Source organism: Brienomyrus brachyistius, chromosome 4 (genome assembly GCF_023856365.1).
Source record: "Brienomyrus brachyistius isolate T26 chromosome 4, BBRACH_0.4, whole genome shotgun sequence".
Lineage (NCBI taxonomy): Eukaryota > Metazoa > Chordata > Actinopteri > Osteoglossiformes > Mormyridae > Brienomyrus > Brienomyrus brachyistius.
In genome coordinates, this window is record NC_064536.1 from 18842246 (window position 1) to 18865433 (window position 23188).

At 43.0% G+C, this 23188-nt stretch overlaps 1 protein-coding gene across 2 annotated transcripts; it reads left to right on the forward strand.

Annotated features, from left to right (window-relative positions):
• Positions 1-592: 592 nt before the first annotated feature.
• LOC125739639 (clavesin-1-like) lies at positions 593-22434 on the forward strand. Of its 2 annotated transcripts, none has more exons than XM_049009959.1 (6): positions 593-1280; positions 1790-2340; positions 5752-5926; positions 11907-12017; positions 13148-13380; positions 21916-22434. In XM_049009959.1, exons 2-6 carry the CDS (start codon positions 1943-1945, stop codon positions 21998-22000), a joined length of 1002 nt encoding a protein of 333 aa, XP_048865916.1. In that variant the 5' UTR covers positions 593-1280; positions 1790-1942; the 3' UTR covers positions 22001-22434. The 2 variants fall into 2 exon arrangements, with proteins under 2 accessions (XP_048865916.1, XP_048865915.1); XM_049009958.1 differs by having other exon boundaries at positions 593-1249.
• Positions 22435-23188: the final 754 nt, after the last annotated feature.

Genomic DNA, 23188 nt, shown 5'->3' on the forward strand with positions numbered 1-23188 from the left:
GAGCCAAGTTTGGTGCCTAACTAGAGCGAAATAAAAAGATTTACTCATGAACCCGAATGATATAACTGTCACCACAAGAGGGAGCCCTTTTCACGGCTACAGCGTAAGGGCAGCAGCTTTTGGGTCTATAGGTATGGTAGGGGGATACGTATCTTTTCCGTTTTATCCGCCATACGCTCACCATAGCTGCAAAAGGATGGATCAAATTATCCAAAGGTCCCCCAGGCCCAGTCAAGCTGCCAAACTGCATTTCCCAAAGTCTTGAAGACAGTGAAGTCCTTACAGATAAAAAATGTATATCATTAAATACAATTCATTGTCTATTTCAATAATGTCCGCAGATCTACCATTCTGTCACACCGTATGACAGGACGCATAGCCTGTTTACGGAATAATATGTAAAAATCATTTGCCTTTATATTCCGTAAAGCTTAAACGTAAGACAGGTGAAATACCGATATGCGTTACGCAATTATTTTGAGAAATGGTGCTGGCGAGAACTGATTGGACACGAATTGAATAAATAGCGTTTATATTTAATTTCATGCCTATTTCAGGTCTCTTACTCTGTATCTATAGATGGATTTGGTTTTCATTTCATTGTACCACTCACTTAAATTGAAAATGACCTGGCGGCATAAAATCACACACGCACCATCCAAAGAAAACGATCAGCCGTAAGGCGGGTGAAATCTTACGCTCGCATGGTAGGACTACAAAAAGCTCAGATCACGCCTATTCGGAGCAAATCACATCACCATGACGAAAACCGAGTCTTGAAGAAGAAAATGCAATTGAAATACGTATTAAAACCTCGGTATTTGGAGAGAGGGTAGGTCTGCACTAGGCGTGCACTATTGCTGCAGTAGGTGAGTGCGGCTGCGGACTGCTTCAGGACCTCCCTGCGTGGACAGCGCGCGTCGGTGCTTCATCATCCTCCCTCTTCATCCTGCCATTGTGGATAACGTACACTTGGCTGCTTTTATGCACTCCGTCATAAAGCAGAAGATCATCTGACGTTTTTTTTTTGGACAGAACGGGACCAATCGCCATAATAAAGGAATACAAATCAAAGTTGTACATGCTCTGGTCCACACATAGGACAGGCTGCTTAATTCGTTCGGTGTATATTATCGATCCCCGTAAGCTGATGGCCAGCACCTCAGGCAGAACATCTATGCACGTAGACCTGGGAGATTCATACGAGCAGCTGGATACATAAAATAAAGCGGAAGACCCGGTAATGGTGGTAAGTATACCGGATGGTAATTGATTTTGAAGTAAGTATTAGGTTATATCATTTTAATTAGCATTTTGCGTTTCCGTTTTATTATTATCATTATTATTATTTAGAAAAGTTAGAAATGCGTATTGACTTGATGTGTCAGTATTGGCTTCATGCCTATACCTGTATTAATTATTAAACATTAATTTCAAATGCCAACACAATCGTGATTTTTCTGTCACTAACACATAGGTATTTAGAAAAATGGCCATATATGGGGGGGTTTGTTTTGACCAAAATAATCGCCTTTGCTACGCGACCATAATATTTCATTCATTTCGTTAGCTGGAACAAACCTGTAAGAATGACTGATGCGGTATTTCATCAAATATTGATGCTTTAATAAATCGCTACGTCAACCTTCACATCACACTGCAAACATAAGATTGGCTTTATCTAAAAGAATGTTTTATTTGAAAGGGATATTTTTACTACATGAAATATATTTTATATGAAGCCCATGTCAATAACGGTTTGAATTGGTTCTGTTCACTTCTCTTACAGGATTTCGAATAGCGTTGGTGCTGTGTGGGAACTTGATCCAGGAGTGTGTTGCAAAGGGCTTGCCTGTCAGCTATGTACATAAGCAAAAGCATATCCTGGCTTCAGTATTAAGTAAGCACTACGTGTGACTACCGCAAGTTTTGAGAAACAAGAATGGACACAATGACCCACTTACAAGCTGGTCTCAGCCCCGAAACCACGGAGAAAGCTCGCCTGGAGCTGAACGAGAACCCCGACACCCTACATCACGACATCCAGCAGGTCCGGGACATGATCATCACCCGGCCGGACATCGGCTTCCTCCGGACCGACGATGACTTCATCCTACGCTTCCTACGGGCCAGAAAGTTCAACCAGATCGAGACGTTTAAGTTGCTGGCACAGTATTTTCAGTACCGGCAACAGAACCTGGACATGTTTCAGAGCTTCAAACCCGATAACCCCGGCATCAAACGCGCTCTTACGGATGGTTTCCCCGGTGTCTTGGAAAACCCCGATCAATATGGCAGAAAAATACTGATCCTCTTTGCGTCCAACTGGGACCAGAGTAGGTAAATATTTTAATGTTATTACTTTGTGTCATCGCTCTTCATCACCCTTCAGCATTTCCATCCATGTCTGTAAAATACATGTATGGCTTAAACAAAGTCAGTTTTATTTGCAGGTATAGATAAACTTGAACACAGGCATCTTCTGGAAGTTCCATGAATCTCGGAATCTCCTTCTTGACCCACCCCTGATCCATGATCCTGATCCATGGGAACCATGTTCCAACCCCCACTCCTTGTGTTTTGTATGATAGCCCACCCCCCCCCCTCCCCAACTGCAAAAAGGCCAGCAAATTCGAACAGATCATTTAATCACATATCCACAGAGGTTTAAAGTTCAGGTTCAGAACGCAGGGGTGCTGCTGAAGATTGGGCCCCATGAAAGTTCACTTTATAGGGGTCCCAACCCAGATCCATCAGGTTATGTTAAAAAATTTTCAGGCTCGCAGTCCCTCAAGGGTCCTTGGAATCGGCCAGACTTTTCCCCGTTTTATGGCACCCCTGTCAGAATGTACAAATCCAGACCGTGATTTACTTTCAACCAGCCAGTTGAGCATAAAGAGTCACGGTCACAAAGTACTCAACTGGCTGGTTGAAACAAAATCTTGGTCTGGATTTTTTATTTTCTGGACCTGAACTTTCCACGTCTGATCTTTTTTTCAAGGGGGAAATCTCTGAGACTGGGTTTTATTGGTGGGACGTCTGTATACAGGAGGAAAAAATAAAACTGGCAAAACTTTTTAAAGATTCTTCCGTTAAGGGTTACTAAGGAAAACCCTTCTAATACCAACACATTTCATTCAATGATGGGTGTTAAAATAATCGCATGCCAAAGTTTTTTGTGTGTATACATGTTGTTCCTTTTTTCACGTGGACTAAAGGCCAGTCTGTTGCTGAATTAATCTGGCATCCATACAGGCAGTTTAACACATCGGTCATCATCTCCGGTCATGCGTCTTTCCGGGTGAGGTGTGAAATGTGACCTGAATTTCGAAAGCACTTTGCTTCTTCTCAGTTGGAGACCTCACATTCATGCCCATGAAGAGCATCACTGCCCAATTCGACTAAAAATAATCTACCCCCCCCCCCCACATCCTAGCAGACTACCCAGTGGGCCCCACAACGGATAATGAACATTGATTGGCTTAACATCACATGACATCAAAATAGTACATTTGAGTAGAATTATGCAACATTTAAAACAAAAAAATTCACTGATCGACCTCCATCACAGAGTCTGGAGTCTAGTTGTTTACCTTTAAACACAACCTTGTGACCTGTCAGAATACTGACATGTGGCAGCAGGAATGACCAGTACTTATAACAATAGTTTCTTTATGTACAATAAGGCTTTTAGAGAGAAGCCAAACTTCCTGTATCATTCAGATCACTAAAGGAAATTCTCAGCAATTAGGAGGTGTAGGTAAATGGATTCTCTTGGACTATCATTCCCTGAAATGCAGGTGAACCTGAAAAGCTATTTCCAGGTAATTCGGAACCTGGGGAGTACTTTGGACATTCCTTTGGCCCCATGAACGTGCTTCAGCCAGCTTACAACTACAAGTGACACTGAAAACATTAAATGGTTTACAGGTGACCCTATGATCTTATAGTACTGTTGTTTTTATATAAAGATAGTGGATTGGTGGTTATCAAATAGTTCGACATCTGAATGTCTTTAAAAATACATCAGGTATTATAATCCTAGTTATTATCAGGAGAACCTCAGCCTTTAGAAACGCAGTAAAACATAATGTTTCTTTTTGGCTGTGTTTATGATATTCCTTTCACTTTATTATTAGTTTATGTGATGCCATGTGTCCACAGCTCCTGCAAATACTAGCACCTGTTATACTGAAAATTAAACCTTTTTTTTTTTAGCTAGTAAGGAAGAGAACTCTTCAAATTACTTGTGTTTCTCTAGGTATTTCCATTCTGTTAGTGATTGCTTGAAGCTTCTAAATGAAAAAAAGATTAGCATGCCCTCTGGGAAATCATCACAGCATCCTTCATTACCTCCAAGCGTCGGAGAACATCCTTTAATATCCTTTAACGTCTCCAGATTTCTCCTGGTTGTCGGCAGGTACATGGAAACATATAAGAACACAAGAAGTGAAACAACTGGTCTCATTACTGTCAATGGGCACCATATGGGAAAGACTGATTACTCAGCACTGATCCAAAGAGATATCTACAATAAGAAAATGTTGTTGCCAGGTTTAAAGAAGTTTCTGGAAATCTACACCAAAGATGGGTAACTGTAATGGTGCGCACACTAACAGAGCCGTTGGTGGGAGTGAACTGAGAAACCTCATCAGGGTAGTAGGAGCCTGCATTAAAATATCATAAATGAAAAATTTTATATTCAGCTTTTGGGAAAATGTAGCTGTAACGTAGCTGGCATCATCAACATCAGTACAGAAACACCACAATTCTGCGAGTACTCAGAGACAAGATTTGATGGGTGATTTTTTTCACATGATTAAATCGCATTAAGAAAGGATATTTTTACAGTCGCACCAGTGTTACCAGCCAAAAGGTTTATGACTTTGCCAATATACTTAATTGTGAAATGCATTTATCTTGTTGTCAGAGGTGGAAAGTTCAGGTTCAGAAGGTACAAATCCATATCAAGATTTGGTTTCAACAAACCAGCTGAGCATAAAAAAAAGCACATTCACAAAGCGCCCAACTGGTCGGTTGGAACAAACTCATGGTCTGGATTTGTATTTTCTGAACCTGAACTTTCCATGTCTGCTTGTTGTCTTGTTTTTCTTCATTATTGGTATTACATACTTTGGGTATTCCATACTGCTGGAACACCTTGAGTGGGCGGGGCAAAAATTTATTGAGTGTTGTTTCGGCTTCTGCTGACGAGCTTTAAAGCTCAGTTGGTTGGTGAAGGTATTGTAGACTTGTAGTGTTGAAGGACTTGGATTCAAGTCTGGGATTGGGCAAGGTTAATTTCAGGGTGTGGGGTATGTCTTACTGGTTTATAGAAAGATTGTTCGTTCAAATCTCATGGTTGGCAGAGTGATGTCACCGTTGGGCCCTTGAGCGAGGCCCTTAACCACCAATTGCACCTAGGACTGGCTGACCTTCTCAGTTGTATATCACTTGGGATCTTCCATACCTGCTTGTCCTATATGTGTGGAGCCTACCCCGGAAGGGATAAATACGTCAGATATGTAAAGGATTATGGTATATTTTGAAGCCAAATATGGCTGTGGTCTTCTGAGGTGCTCCAAAAAGGTAACACATCCTTGATGAAGGTATATAGCAAGGTGATTCTCCATGCGTACTGTCAGTGTAATGACATCATCAGCTGTAGGTTATAAACTCTGGCACTCTGTTCCTTGTTTTGTCTGATATCACTATGCTCACACTGTACTCTTGCCTATGATCCCCACAAAGGAACTGCTTCACAGACATCTTACGGGCCATCCTGCTCTCCCTGGAGGTCCTGATTGAAGACCCTGAGCTGCAAATTAATGGCTTTATTCTCATCATTGACTGGAGCAACTTCTCCTTCAAGCAGGCCTCCAAACTCACCCCCAACATCCTTAAACTGGCCATCGAGGGGCTGCAGGTGAGACGGAAATATACACACTTTCTGTCATGTTCCAGTGATATTCGTTAAAACCACGCGTCTGGCTGATTAACACACTGATTCTGAATGGGTGCCCTGTGGAATGTAGAAAAGAATTTCGCAGGGCAGAATTCTGTATCTCAAAGCAATGTTTTAGGTTCTACTGGGTACTGTCAACATCATTTAAGTAAATTATCAGATTTTATGTACAAACATTATACACCAAGAGTGTGGTGTATGGCTTAGTGGGTTAGAATGGAGTAGCTGGGATTGGATGGTCGCCAAAATCCCTGGAACTGGCAGAGTGATTTCCCAGTTGAGCCTTTGAGCAAGACATCTAACCCCCAATCGCTCCCAGGAAAGTCTGACCCTTATTTTTTTAAATGTATGTCACTTTGTGTAAAAGCGTCTACTATGCATGTAATGCGTTTGACTACCCGACGTAACAGGGCACTGCTGTTACAATGGTTTCATGCGAATTTGAGAGCAATAGTTCTCATTTCTAGCACAGATGACAGATTTCGGGAGTCTGTTAAGTGCTGGCAAACGACGTGAGGACATGGGTATATTTTTCGTCGGCTGAAAGGCCTACTCCTCTCTGAGGTGTGATGTAACCATCGCCCAAAATGTGGAGGCTCACGTTCCAATAGGATTGGATGAAAAAGAACAAAACAGAAGTAGATGCATGAATGGTCCTGTGTGTGTGTCCATCACAAGGAAATCGATGAGAATTGTGTTCTTTTATTTCGCCTGGGGCTTCTTCTTCGGCTTGCTGTCGAAGCTCTGCAGTGCTCATAGAAATATGAGGAGCACATAAAAAACACATAAAGCTGGACATTTATCCAACATCCAAATAGAAAATACATTGGAAATTCCAATTTATATCCCCATATCCACTGGGATCTTGGATCCTGAAAGTGGAAACACTGTGTCCCCATAAACCGTACGGCACAGCAAAAGTGTGAAATTATGTTTGCGGTAGGCTGTTGACAATTGGGAATCGTGACTCGAGTGATTATCAAATTGTCTCACTTCTTTCAGCAGGAATCTGAATACAGTAATTGAGGCACAGTTCAATTTCCAAGTAGACAAATGGCTAAATAACAGAATGGATGCGACCCAAATCTCTGCAGTTTCATAGACACCATCCTTGACATGTCAACATTCCCGGCTCAAGACACCAACAGGTCTCTTGCAACTTGGAGCCCTTTTTCCGGCCAAATGGATTCTGTTCAACGTTAAACCAAACAGTCTGAGCCAGGTCATGTTGTGCTGTGTCAAGAATAAATAAAGATTGACGTTTCTCTTGGACAGTGTTTACATAGTGTTGCGACGCCTTGTTGCTAAGTAACAGGATCAAGTGGGAAAATGGTGTGTCGTCGGTATCCCTGACGATTCAGGAGAACACCGTTACATTCCAGCTTTAGTTTGGAAGATATTCCATAAAAATGTGGAAAATATGACTTCATATGAATGTTTAGTTTTTTCCTAGGGGCTGGAACAAAGGTCCAAATGAAACAGGAAAAGACCCCAGCCTTTTGAAAAGTACCACTTGCTGTCTCTGAGCTCACAGAGCTGGTTACCAAGTAGCTGCTTGTACGGATTTAGTGGAAAAAAATCTTTAAATAAGGCACTGGTGTGTCTTGGTGTTGTGACAGGTCACCACGGTGCACAACTATCTCCATCGTAATCATAATAGCTGCACTATTATCACTTTACTAGTGATTGTACTTACGTCCTTTGATAATTAATAGAACAAAATGAAAACTGGAAAAACAGAAAAATATATGTAGAAAAAACCTAAATAAAAAAGACCTAAATTAAAAAGATAATTTGATATATACTGTCTGCGATGGGCTGGCCCCCCATCCTGGGTTGTTCCCTGCCTCGTGCCCATTGTCTCCGGGATAGGCTCCGGACCCCCCGCGACCCAGTAGGATAAGCGGTTTGGAAAATGGATGGATGGATGGATGGATGGATGGATGGATGAATATATACTGTGTGTGTGTATACATAAATATAATTTTTTTATTTAGTTTTTTTTTTTTACTTTACTTTTTACTTCGTTATTAATTCACCCCCCCTAGCCCTAACTGTCCTCTTAAGGAATAACCAAACTTAACAAAGTGGCATGTACAGTGTGAGGGATGCAAGCAAAGACAATGTCCTCGACAGAGGAGGAAAAAGAATCGCTGGATGTCGGGAGCACATAAAGAGAAACTCACAAAAGGCAGTAATTTTCCTGTCTTTGTCATTGTTTGGTGGCTTGAATGAATGCTATACTTTATTTCCCCGGGGGGAGGGGAGGCTAACTTGCAGCATGTGATGGAATGAAGATGAAACAAATGGATTAGCTACCGGGGTCTCTTTGGGTACCATTTGCCCAGCTGGTGTTTGCCTTGGCCAATGAGAAGAGGAGTTCACTGCCGGTGTGTGACCCACATTTTACCAAATGCACAAGAAAGTGAATGGAACACGAGAATGTGAGAAAGGGGGTGTTGTGTGGCCCAGGGGGTTAGGGTGATGTCAGCAACGTGATGTCACCGCGGGGCCCTTGAGTGGGGCCCTTGAGTGAGGCCCTTGACCTCAAATAGCTCCAGGGACTGGCTGACCCTGCTTTTACAAAAACATATGTCGCTTTGAATAAAAGGATATTTTAAACAAAAGGAATATTCCGATTATAAAATTCAAGAAATGACAAAGGAATTGTATTTTGAATTTCGGCCAGGCTCATTCAAAACTGCTAGCATGCTGGTGAAGTCGGTAACATTATCAAGATTTATGCAATTTAATTAGCCCGCACAACGAGCTTTCATTACAAAACACTGGCAAGACATGATGTGCTGCTCGCATTAATTGATTTAATCTCCAAGCTTATCAAGGTTGCCTCACAGCTATCCGCTCTCATTAAAGGACCAGGTTTAAATTTCGGTCCTGAATCTGAGCTTGTTGACTGACAAAATGCTGGGCGCAGTGACGCCAGCCTGCCAAAGTAAACATAAAAACCATCAAACAACTAAATAAGATGTATTAAAGAGAAAACACTGTAACATCCGCACATAATCAGTTAGCAGGTAAATCTAAAGAATAGCAAGAATATATAACAAGCTGTGCTTACAATGCCAGTACACAGGAAAACTTGCTGGTGCACTGAGGAGCAAATCAGAGATGCTAGTACTACATTCCAGTGAGTGCTGTCCACTCCAGTGAGTGCTGGCCCATTCCAGTGAGTGCTGGGCCACTCCAGTGAGTGCTGGCCCATTCCAGTGAGTGCTGGTCCACTCCAGTGAGTGCTGTCCCATTCCAGTGAGTGCTGGCCCACTCCAGTGAGTGCCGGCCCATTCCAGTGAGTGCTGGCCCACTCCAGTGAGTGCTGGCCCACCTCAATCACCGATGGCTTTCCATGCACCATTATCATAACTACTAGCAATTTTATCAGTTTTGATAAAAGCGATGCGCGCAAAAATAAGTTACCGTAGGTTACCTACACAAACCAGTGACCTTCCAACCCCTACAGTAAACCTGCAGAGCCCCCTTAAATGCTAAAGTCCCACTAAAATTAGAACTCAGACCACTGGATTCAAAGCCCATGGTGCTAACCATTACACCATAGCACCTCACACGAAAACAACACTGTATTTCTGCCACTCCAATAAAAACATCTAAAACCCATCTTGCTTTACTCATACCAAAGTATCTGTGTTTCCTTTCGCTTCAATTCGCCCCCATTCTTCTTTCGAATCATCCAACCCATCACTTTCTGACATCATTCCGGTGGCTGTCCTACTCGGATTCTTGCCAGGCAAGGACCCTCCTAACGTTCCGCCTCATAAATAGTGGAGAATACCACCATTATTTAAAATGGACCCAGAATAGTCCAACATGCACTGTACGGCAATTTAATTCAGAATTGTGCCCCAGGCAGTGACCAGAGGTGGGTCTTGCAGTACGTTAATGCAGCAGGGTCATTCAGAATACGTGCAGCTGGGACCGTGATTACTAGTGCAATTTAAGACAGTATTTTTTTATTTATTGATACAGGATTGTTCTGTTTATCTGTAACAGTTTAGGGGGATAACAGGTTTTACTGTTTACTGATTTAAACAACTCCCTCAGTGCGATGAATCATACGTGGGTAGGAATGGAAAAGATGGTTTATATTTTTACTTGGAATTTAATATTTAAACTCAAAAGAGCTATTCAGAACCTGAAAATCCATCACTAATTTTCAAATGGTCAGAGAGCTGTTAATTAAATATGTGTCTCATTAGTCATGAGACTTTTCGGGAATACAGATTAGATTACGACCTTGGAATCCTGGCCAATCCTGGCTGTCCTTTTGAGTCTCAGAACACACTGTTACTCTACTGTTGTCCTATTATTCTACCTGACTTGCTTATAAAACCACAAAAGGTGACACCCGGTTCTCCATAAAGAATCGATCATACAGTGTAACATAGTTGAAGCTGGATCTTTTTTACCAGGCTGACAGTTCTGCCTGTATCGTCTCCCCGATTCCTAACCACATTCTATCCAATCACAGGCTAACTGAACCTTCCAAAAGGATGTATTGGTTACCATCTGGGCAATGGTGCCTTTTAAGCGTTTAACTGACATCACGACTAGCCTACATCACTGCACGCTCCCCGAATGCTCTTAATGCTGCACCTTGTAATAGTTTTCCTCTTAGGCTCTTGCTCCAGTACTGCTTTCCTTTTTACCTGGACATTCACTGGAAGCTCCGCCTAACTGCACTTGTAGTTGAAGGTTTCCGGATGGGAACTGGGGCAAATTTAACATAAGACAGTTATTTTAGCTCTGTGTGTGAAAAAGAAACACAAAATGGGGTTTTGGATGGCGTAAAGGTCCGGTGTTAGAGTCTTTATTGCAGTGGCAGACATTTTTAAGTTTTTGTGCTCGGCCCCATGATATAATAATTATCCCACTGGATCCAGTGTCTGTAATGTACTGTTTTCCTCACTTGTATGTTGCTTTGGACAAAAGAGTGTGCTAAATACAGTGAATGTATATGTAATTATTTTTAGCACCCTGAGCACCCGAGGATACCTTTACCATCTTCATACCCGACTGCTCCATACAGCTAAACGTCTTTGAATGTGACCCAGACATTGAGCCCTTAGGCACGTGGCGAGGGAGCCTGAACCTGGGGTAGCGGTTGGGAGGTTGGGGACGTGGCTAATTACTGATCCCGCGTGGCCCTGCCTGTTGTGTGTGTGAATAAATGGCTTCAGGGTTAAACACCATGAAGGGGAATCACTGCTGCACCTCTGCCATGTCCTTAGCTGCACAAAAACGTGAATCTCTGCAGGATTTAGCTATAGTGTCTAGTTAGCCAATATTTCTCAGACGCTTCCAAAATTCCAGCCGTATCTGTTCATAACTCTGCCTGGATGTGGTTATTGGCCAATTAAGTCAACCGTTTAATCTGACGAAGTGTGTGAACGTTTAATGTGTCATAATTTTATGCCATATAGCATAAGGTACATTTGTTTACACCGTTTGCTGGGAAAAACTGTCAATGCAAGTAGAATGAAATGATGCTTTATTTGACATTTGTACAAGTATGAGAAAAGGTACGTTGGAATTGTTTAAGGACTTTGCAGGCTCCATACTGTCCCTTAGAAAGGACATATAGAGATGATAATGAAACTTGCGGCCTGAGAATAGGGTCATGCGTCCATCCAGCACCTCTAGAGCATTTGTTGGGGGTTAACAAACTTGCCCAACAGTCTAACACAGATGAAACTATTCTGCTGAGCGAGGGATTCGAACCAACGACTGATCACAGGGCCAGAGACGCACACTGACCCTAAAACCGGAGCTCAATGCAAAATAATCTGCAAACCTATAGCTTATGAGCCTGTTCTGTACGGTGCCAATGTGGTTTGGGCTGCTAAGCAACTAATCAATAACGTTTTAACAAACCGGAAAGTTTTCTTCTCTTTCATCATCCTGATAGGACAGTTTCCCTGCTCGCTTTGGCGGAATCCATTTCGTCAACCAGCCGTGGTACATCCATGCACTGTACACAATAATCAAGCCCTTCCTGAAGGACAAGACGAGGAAGCGGGTAATTGCCGTCAATCTCTCGCATGAAGCCGGTCTCGTGTGCTCAGGGCGACACTCTGATCAGGTCTCAGAGTGGCAGGGAGCTCGGATAACAAAGGCTAACAGCTATTACAATGGGAAAGTTATTGAGGTCTAAGCAAGGTCTGACTTTAACGCGGGTGGTTGTAGAGGTAATATGTTACACCCCTGTATTTCGGTCATACGGAACTGTTTTAAAATCGTTTGGCAAATTTTGTCATGGCGGACACAGGAATAGAATTACTTTTGAAAACACTTCGTACCATGATATGATGTCCAGATGGGAAGATGGTATGAAAAATTAGAAACTGCCCAAGCCTTGGAAGTATATGTAATGCAAGTCTGCAAATAATGCCAGGCTCTGTCAATGCTGGAAGGGACTGGGTATTTAGCTTTATGTTCACAATAACGTGTAGAGGAGCAGGATAAGGGCACCGGGTAAGTAAGGTTAATGCACTCCAAGCCGTGCGATATATACACTGTCTGCGGAGGCAAAGATTCGCCCGTGGAATTCCTTTAAAAATGTATAATGCTCAGCTTGAAGTGTGTTACACCACAGTTACTACACATTTGGCTTACACATTTGTACATAAAGACGTGATTTTCACGATTACGCAATGAAAACGCGTTTCTTTACTAAAAATACTACGTTATGCAAATGATTAAGCATTTCGCTTATTCACAACCCAAGCCACCTTCGTTAATAATAAAAAAAGCTCATTGCCAAGACCATAAAGCAGTAGCTAGTTTGATTATAATAATGCATTTATTTACTACTGTGATTTTCCTAGCTGGAACTGTTTGTGCAGTTAAAGAAAACTGATGAACACTCTGACCAATCAGATATGAGGATGTGCTGTAAGGCTACGGGATGTATGAAATGTTCTTATGCTAAGATTTCATTACAAAGGATTTTCTGCATTAGTTGACAGCTAAGGTTTAAGAGTGCTTCCTCGACGACATTTAGCTCAGCATGGGGCGAAATATTACTGTCATCTTACAGGCTTCAGTAAAATAAGCTTATATGAAAAAACGTTGGGAAAAAAATCCTGTGTTTTTTAAATATCGCAAAATATGTGACGTTCTGCTATTTGGTCTCGGTTTGCCGCACAGATTTTCCTTCACGGGAACAATCTGAACAGCCTGCACCAGCTGATTTTCCCAGAATGCCTGCCGTCGGAATTCGGCGGCACCCTGCCTCCCTATGACATGGGCATGTGGGCACGGACGCTGCTGGGCCCGGACTACAGCGACGAGACGGAGTACACGCACACGTATGATGCGCTGCACGTTAAGGAGGCCCTGGGGGTTTCTGCGCGTGAAGATGCTGACATGCTAATGAAGAGGTATTTAAAAGCAAACCATACTGCAACGCTTCATAAAGCTAAACAAGTGGACCATTGTGCTAACATAGCAAAGGTCATGAGTTCAAATCCCAGGGAATCCTTCTCTCAACTTGAAGCTGCTTTGGATAAAAGTATCAGATAAATGAGCAAATATACAGTCCAAACACCAACCTTGATGGCACCTAACACCGTACAAGTGTTTCATACATACTCAATTGGCTGGAAGGCTACATATTTTCTAGTAATTACTGTATAGATCTCCTGTCCATCTTCACAAGGACCCCCTGCCTCCCCTGGCGTAGTAACTTTGCCCCAGAGGTTTGTTTGGCCACAAACAGTCACTACACTTAATATTAAAATAAAGAAGTTCCTCATTTAGGAGGTGCAGAAGCAGCAAGTTCTGCTAACCAGCTAGAGTAAGAAACAACTAATTAACCTTAGTCTTTAAATATTGAAGTCTTGACTGAAGTGTAACTAGGGCACCGTGGTGCCTGACCGGCTAGCACTGCTGTGTTGGGGTGAGGTTTGCATCCCGCTCCTGCGGGGGGGCACTGCCCACTGCCCACTGGAACTCACAGCCCCAGAAAGGCTCCAGGTAGGTCCCTTGCAAACCTGTGTCGGATAGGAGGTTGGAAGGTGGACATATCTCCATTCTGAGCTATATTTCTTAGCAAATGCACATTTAGTTATTTTCTGATTGCTCACTGACCCAGTTGAAATGCATTATTTACGCACGCGAGGCTCCACAAGCCGGCCCTCCATTGATCTTGCAAATGTTTCCCTTAATTGGCTCTTTCTCCATCATTTGTTTATCCTCCTTTTGTTAAAGCGACAGTAATTCCGTCACCTCCACAGGCCCTGGATCGATAGGGAGCCCTCGAGACTTTCCTTCATATTCTTTTAATGAAGAAGTAGCGACATGAAGTCCTTCTGGCGTAGCTCGTCTTCGGTGACTCGTTATAGCTGCTCAGGGCCGTCGCTGGGCTTCGTGGGAAGTTTTATGTGTTCCGCCGCTTGCTGTGGATATTGGCTCGGAGACGAGGTGCCGCTTTGATTTAATATCCCATTTTTCCAAACTGCTCCTTGTTACAAGGATGTGCTTTTGCGTCAAACTCCCCCTGGGGAACAAGCGTTTCTGCATTAATGGAAAGAAAGACTCAAGGATCTAAAGGTTATTAAAGGTTTATTTTTGCTGCAATGGTAGTAACTGAACAAGATGCTTTCGCCTCCCTGGGTTGAAGAGGAATCCAGATAGCTGGTCACTTTTGTATTTCCTGTCTACATTCAGTCTTTTTCATCTCTCTCCTTTTCAGGATTTTATAAGGTGGAGGGCATAGGAGTAGCTATAATTTATACAGGGGACTATAATTATCATTAGCCAATGATATGTTTTGAATCAGTGACTGACAGGGAAGGAAGCTAATCAGTTTTAAGCTGGGGTCAGTGCCCCTGTAGCCCCGCCTCCATATACAGCCCTGCTCCTTCACCAGTACATAGCTTTCTAACAGATTAACCCCTCAGAACTGACTTTTATATTTAGATCCAGGTCGCTCTGTCACAAGCCCGGTTTGGCTGTTCCTCCTGCTGACATGGGCTGACCACAGTCTCCTTCTGTTGAAGACTCACTGTTGGTTGAATGTGCCTATGACTTTGGGGTTGTGAAAGGGGCAGCCCAGTTATGGGACTGTAAGCCTGCACTGACTGGATATCACAGTCTCCGCTGCGCTGTGATTGGATTGCCAGTGAAAGGGCTTTAATTGGTTGTGAGAATATAATCTTTATGGTGGTATCATCCTCATATGTTATGTAGTTTCTGGCTGGTTTCTGGTTGTTCTCAGTGTCTCCTGCTTCACCTTATTCTTGTGTGCTGATGTCTTAGAAATGTTGAACCTGGGATAGGCTTTGTAAATGGTCAAAAATGTACACAAATTTATCATTTATTTTTTTATTTGATGCTGACCTCAACCGTCAAGGAAACAGATGCCTGGTCAGAATTTAAACACTAAATTGAGCATTAAAGACTGCTGACCAAGAGTAATTGATTTTTTTGTCTAGATAATGTAAAAATTAGTGGTGGGTGTGTGTGTGTGTGTGGAGGGGGGGGGGGGATATGGCTCATATGTTTATTAGAGCCTGATTAAAGGGTTTTAGCAATGATGGTAGTTGAACAAGACTGTCTGAAATTAAGCTTTATTTGCCATCATTGTTTATGCATACAAGAGGAATGGTGTGTGGTTCAGTGGGTTAGGATGCTATGCCAATGATCAGAAGGTTGTTATATCAAATCCCTGTGTGATTTTACTGTTGGGCCCTCAACTGCAATTACTCCAGAAACTGACTGGCCCTGCTTTCTGAATTGTGCATTGCTTTGGATTAAAGCATCTGGTAAATACATACAGTGTGATCATGCCAAGCCACCAGACTGGGAGGAGACAGTGTGATAGTCACTCCAGGCCAGCGTGGGCCTGTATCAGATTCAGGCTCTGAGGCAGACCTAGAAAACAGAGGCTTATGCATGTCACTTAGAATGATTTACATCTGCATTTTATTTAAAAGGCAGACGCTTTTATCCAAAATGACACAAGCCGGGCCAGCCAATGCGTGAGCAATTGGGGGTTAAGAGCCCTGCATACGGGGCCAATGGTAATATCACTATTGAACCAGGGATTGGAACCAGCCACCTTCTGATCACAGCACCGAAAGGGTCAGGCCTCCTGTCTGCTTCTGACACACCTAGTAAAACCATACTTCTGTTTAGAACAGCAATAGAATGCCAGTGTGGTGCAATGATCCATAAACTTCACTTATTAATCAAAGGTTGTGGGGTCGAATCCTGAGTCAGGTACTGCTGGTTTAATCACTGAAAAGGAAACCTGCAGTGTATCAGGGACAATCAAAGATAGATGATCTAAACACACCCAGGTCTTCTCAACTTCATCAGCAAGAACTTTTGCATCTGTGTTAATTAAGTGCTTATGACCGAACACTTAAATGGGGCACATTGGGACTTAAGTAAAAGTCCGAAGGCTACTTGCTGAAATGAGAATCCCACCCTCATATTTAACAGGAAGTATATGGTTAAAAGATGCAAATTGAAATACATGCACCATGTCTGAGACTGAAGTAAAGACCACAGGGCTGCCAAACCACTCAAGTGATATATAAGATGAACAAAGTGAGAAATTCGTCAACCTGTATGCAGACAAGGGGATCAGTTATCAAGACCAAACTGAAGTGTAGCTTACATTGAGATAAAGATCCCTGAGTGCTATCAGGCTGGTCAGCTGAACTCTGCATATAGTGACATTTCAGGAAAAGATCTGTGTAGTCAGTAGTTCTGGGATTGACACCATGGCAGGTATTTACATAATTTAGCTATGACAGGCCATAATGACGATCTTTATTACTGGTGCGATACACGCATTGGAGAGTGCATTTATCAAAGCTTTGTTGCGTATGCAGAGCTGCGCAGAAGCCTTAGGCGGTCAAAAAAATGTTTAAAGCTATTTATCTGGGTAGAAGAGCAGAACTCGGAAAAGAACACAATGTAACATTAGAAGATATGCAAATTAACATTAACACGATATAAACTAACAAGAGTTTCTTCAGTTCTTGCTAGATGCCTAGATGAAACACCGCTTCAGTTCCTGAACCTCTCCTCAGGGACTCCCCAGGCACTTAATTAACTTAATTAGATAACTTGATGAGGTATTACTGGGCCAAACATGGTATATTGGATGTTTACTGCAAATACTGGGGTGACTTCGGAAGGTTTTGGAATGGAGTTAAATGACAGAAAATCATAGTTTTACACGAACGTTATTTAAACATAATTTTCTTTAGCGGACTGTTGCGTGGTACTGCACACACCCTTCCAAGACTGAATATAAATTATACAAAATAATTGTTATTCTACTGATATTAAATACTATATTATACTAAAAATAATGGAGGGAGCCTTAAAAATGAATGAAGGGAGCATGAATTGTGACCCTGTTAAACAGCATCTGCACCTGCCAGGAGGTTCCGGGAGGCTCTGTCTTCTCAGTAACACCTTAATGTTTGTTAATGAAGTTCATCATGATCTACAGACACTTAAGGCTGAGCAGTGTCTTCAGTGGAAAGCAGACATTAGTATGAAACACTCTCATTGCCTCATGCTGTATCACTGCAGGTTTAATTTTCTTTAACTCATAGATGTGTTTCTGAGGCCTCACTGAAAAAGTCAGAAGATCATGGTTGATTTGCAGAATGTGTTGTTTCGGCATCTCCTAAATATGGAATGTGTTTAATTTAATATTCAGTGCAACGACAGTAGTGAAGGCCAAATGAAGCTTCCTGAACCATTTTTTGACCCCCACTAGATGGCGCTCTTAGCTTGCTTTGCGGCATGCTTTGAACCTTATTTTGTGCAGACAGCACCATCTAGTGGGGTCAGAAAGTACAGTAAGTGGTTCATGAAGCTTCATTTGGCCACTCACTAACTGTTTGTGGCCATCACGGAAATGTGTGATTTGAGTGGTGGTAAACACTACCACTGCCCTGAGATCCTAGCCAGGATGGACAGATGGATGGATGGATGTAATATAGCCTCTCTTGCATTAAAATCTTATTTTGACTTTTTTAGAATTGAATGTTGGATTGGGTGAAATATCTCTTTCACATGAAAGGAAGTCTGCCCACTCTAAAACCACTGCTTTCACAAGCACAAATGTGTGGTACAGTGGGTCAGGGATCTGTTCTTTTGATCATAAGGTTGTTAGTTTAAATCTCAGAATTGGATGATGTCACTGTTGGGCTGTAGAGCAAGGCCGCTAAGTAACTAAGTAGTAACAAGCCGTTTTACTCAAAATCAAGCATTTTTTTTCCCACCAAAATTATTTTAACCTGTAAAGGGATCAACAACAATCAGTGCTACTGACTGATAGCACCAGCAGAAGAATCAATCTCTTTTAGCAGCCAAAATTGGCCACAATGAGCACACCCTCCCTGCACGTGGCGCTATAGCACACCAGTGAAGACCCAGATAGCGAACTGGCCTACAGCTTCTATTGTCAAAACCATAGAAACATCAATGATAACACGGGCCCGCTCACAGGGTGGGGAACAGCACAATCAGTCCTCCACCCCCGGCACTCACCACGAGCATAGGCCAGACGGCGACTCACTACGAGGCCTTTGGCAGGAAATAGTTCTCTGTAGACATAACTCTGCCCCGGGACAAGCAGAAGGAAGGAGCCTGATATAATGAGTCATTCGTTTTAAGGAGGGCTTAGCATGATCGTGTTGGCCAGGGGGCCACGAGGGACTGGCAGGCGACTGGCGGGTCCTGTGCTGTTTGTCAACACGCGAGCTTGAAGACGTGTGGCTTGGCTCGGCACATAGGTGACAGACGGAGAGCGAGCGGGCTGCGGCTTCTGGCCTAATCCCTTCTGAAATCCATCTCTTTTGTTCCAAAATTTGGATCCCGCTCCATGAAAGTTCTCAGATCAGTGGGCAGATGGGAGGAGTCCCTACTTTTACACATGGCGCATTTTTCCAATGAAGTTCAGGAACCTGGTTCCTGATTCTGAGTTCATGGGCCACAAAAAGCTCATAGGTTACCTCATATGTAATTTCATGTATCACACTAGTCCCACCTAGTAGTTCCTGGTGATGTGAAAAGTACTTACTCCAGAGAATGGAATTAAGAAAAGGGCCACAAACTACCTTAGAGGAACTACAGTCAGGCCAGGTTCCTGCAGTAGGAAAGCATCTATAGTCTGCTTTAATTATGTAGGGATATAGTTTGGTGGTGAGGTATTTGACTACAGCTCAAATAGTCCCTGGTTCAAATCCCAGTGCCCATCCCAGGGAGCATGTCAGTTATAGTCCTGCTTATTGGGCTGAATAACCTCATATCTGTTGGGAGCTTCAGTCTTTAATCATATGAAAAATGCTCCTGTACTGCTAGTTAGACAATTATCCATAAGATTTGCTGTCATCTGCATGCCGGGATATGTGAAAACAAACAGAAAAGCCTGTGCAAATGGCAAATCAAGCTTCATTTCATATTCAGATGACCAACTCTCCCCTCTTCAGGTCTGCAGCCACGGGCAAAATGATTGGTCACAGTGGTGCACAAATCCAGTGTGAAGTAACCTGGCATGGTCATCGACAGCTGGGGCTTCTATAATCAAGGTCAAACATCACCAGCTGCACTTTTAATAGATTCTGACAGCACTGAAGGTGACCAGAGCGTATGCTTGAATGTATGTGTCTAGCAGTTCATTTTGACGGAGGACGCGTGTTTGAGGCGGACATTGCTGGTCAACCCACTGAGGGGGGCCAATATAGTCAATTTCACACTGTCACAGAAAGAGGGCGCCGGTGGGGAAGTTTGCCTAGGGTGTGACATCGGCTTCGACTGCTGCTACAGATAGAGATTTGTTGTCTTCATTGGAATTTCGTAAACATATTTAATCCCTTTTTATTTCAAGGGAAGGTTTATTTCCTGATGGGTTAAGTCCAGTTAGCATTAGCTATCAGTTTCATCTGTGATTCTAGATCCTAGTTTGTGGGACTTTAGCTACCATATTTTTTGACTGTGCCCCTCTGACAAATTACTTGTCCTGTGTTTTCGTACATACATTTTATTATGGGGGAGTTGGGAGGGGGGAGCTGACGTCCAATATTCCTTCACCACAAAACTTCCTGGAATAGCCCCTATGCACAGCACATTACACACTACAGGGTGTGAGGTTGGTAGTATTTGCTTTGCACTGACACGCTGCGAGAGCCATTAAATGACACCATCTGACGACCAGACGGCTCCCTTAGAAAATGAATCATTTTGTCATGCTTGATGGGTTTAATGACTTGTCACTAAGTAATAGGATCCATCCTGCTCATGAAAACTCTAACCCAATAAACAGGACTGAAGTTATTCACCTTCAACCCCAACGCTTCCCAATGCGACCTACTGACATCCGTGACTCAGTGTTTAAATATCCAGTCATGTCTCTTCCTTTCCTCCCCTCTCTCTCCCCAATCAGACTGGACTAGGCTAGATGAGGTCAACTGTGCAATAAGACTACAAGCCGTAATTGGCTACAAGCCATTTGCCTATGATCCAATCAAAAGCTGACTAAGGAAATCAGGAATGGCATGGAATGGCTGCTGACTGGCCCGGCAGGTAGATGACAATTCAATGGGCGTTCCTGTACAGTACTAGCAAAAAGTCTTAGGCTGCTGAAGACAATTTTAGGTTTCACATTTTTTTTTAGCAGACGCTTTCATATAAATTGACAATCAATTGAAAAAGCAGGATCAGCCAGTATCTTTGGCAACTGGGGTCAAGGGTCCAACAGCTCAACGTGCTGGGATTTGTGCGGGCGGCATTCCACGTGGGTCAAAATGATTCTCAGATCGCTGCTTTGACAAAAGCACCTGCTAAATATGTACATGTACCAAACAAAATGCTTTGCAGTACCGGTCAGCGGTAGAGAGAGAAGTTAGAGTAGTTTATATAGGCAGATCCCTAAGTCTGTCTTTAAGCTGAATTCATAGGTAAGTCAGAATAATAATACTGTACATAATAATTATACAGTAATAACGAAATTGACTACATATGGTACAGTACTGCACTTCACGTCAAGCCGACAAACTGCTGAAGCCGTGCAATGTTTTCAGAAGTGTCACAAATTAGTGTGTCCATTCATTATCACAAACCATTGTTTTGACGTAATCGGCTTTACGGCAGTTTGTTCGTAAGTACGAGTTGTCCATTAAGTCAGACGTTCGTGACTCAGAGACTGCAAAATCTCAGAGTTGCAAACTACAGCTATCGCTTTTACATTATCTATTGAGCAGATGCTTTTATCCAAAGCAGCGTACATTTCAGGATGCAGGGTCAGATGGTTCTTGGAGTAAGTGCCTTGGTCAAGGGCCCATCAGTGATATCACCCGGCTTTGAACCGGTAACTTTCCGATCATCGGGTTCAAATCCACTGGACCACACACTGATAACGATTTTAGCAGTGCTACGTTTAGTTACATAACAGCAGAGTACGCAAGTTCAACTATTTTGAACCAGTCCAGTTACTGGTGCATTACAGCTGCCATTAGGAAGCCAAAGAATTGCTTGGGGGACAATGAAAGCATTTAGGCACCAGCTGGAAATAGCCCACAGTTGCTGTACCTATTTAAGTGCATCATTCACAGGCACAGTAGCGTGTTGCGATTTCAGGCATCTTCCGAACCCATTTCGTCACACGCCACACCAGGGCCGGCCCAAGGCATAAGTGATAAGTGAATCAAGCGGCTGCTTTATGGCCCAGTGACCACCAGGGGGCCTCCCCATCTGATCAGCCTATAAGAACAGGAAGGGGAGATGACAATTAGGTTAATCAAATGTCGGTCAGGGTCCCGAAAAGGGTTGGGGCGGCCCCTGCATTACCTGCGCCCTATGTATCCATCATGATACCGCTTTTCCTGGTGAGGGTTTGGGGATGCTAGAGGCCATAGTTTTTTTTGACCGTTGGTTTCCGTTTGCAGATCCCAGTCGGCTGTAGAGCCCGGAACACTGAAGGCGAAGGGGAGGGACGATGACACAGCCCAACCCCTGCTGGCTCTGGACTGATGGGACGGCCGGTGTTACCGTGACCCGGTTTGAGCTGCAGCAGAGTGCCTGTGACGATGCCGAGCAGGCAGGACACTCAGTGTCACAGGGCAAATCACTCACAAGCCATTTACCTGATGTTGCCGACTCCGGCTGAGCAGAAGGCTACTATTCCATCTATGTTTTATTACAAACTTCGACGTGAAAAACCTTTTAAAAGCCAAGGTAGATTTGCCGCAGTGAACTCACAATTTGCTACTGTAGATGCTGATTTTCTCTTAAAAAATAAAAGCCAATTTCAAGGATTATACATATTTATCAGGATGTCAATCCTGACACCTCAAAATCTTAATCACAAGAACAAAAGAATGTATGTAAAATCATTTGAAATGATGATATTCGTGTATATAGAGGTTCGTAAATGCAAGTTGTACTAGGAAAAAGACTTTGAAAAACTACAAAAAAAGGATTCCAATAATACACAAAAATAGATTTGCAATGTATTTCGGAATAATTTTAAGTACATCTTTTGTCATCTTCGCTCATTATTAAATAATAATGACCTCTGATTTGTTTGTACTTGCACTTGTTCAGCGTTTATCAGCAAACCCCTGAACCAAAAATCATCTTCAGCGTTTCAGCAGGGTGTGACCATCAAGTGCAAAACATGTCTCAGTATGTGGACAGGAGAACTTACAGAGGGACCTTGTAGAGAATATTATTAGTTTAAGGGCCCACATTTCACAGCCATATCTTACACGTGCAGAGCTGCACATTTACCCGTTTGGGGCTGAGACAGTGTATACTGCAGCGACAGATTTGTAGGTCTACATTTTAAGATGAGCACACATATGACTTAGTGTTCAGGTTGGTCAGGTCTTGCCCAGAAGTATGACTCGTTCATGTATGCCAGGGTGCCCAGCTCCAGTCCTGGAGGGTCGGAGCCCTGCACATTGTTGGGTTTCCCCTCATTTACTGTAACACACCTGATTCAACTCCTTGTGCTAATTACCACACAATTCTTCGGCTGAATCACTTGTGGTGGAACAGGGAGAGGACTAAGCTACACAGGGCTCCGGCCCCCCAGGACTGGAGTTGGGCAACCGTGATGTATGCTATGGTCCTCAGCATCTATGAGTAAACTAGGTCTTTGTAGTACAGAGAACTGTACTGATTAAGACCAAGTCATATTCCACATGCAAAAAAATT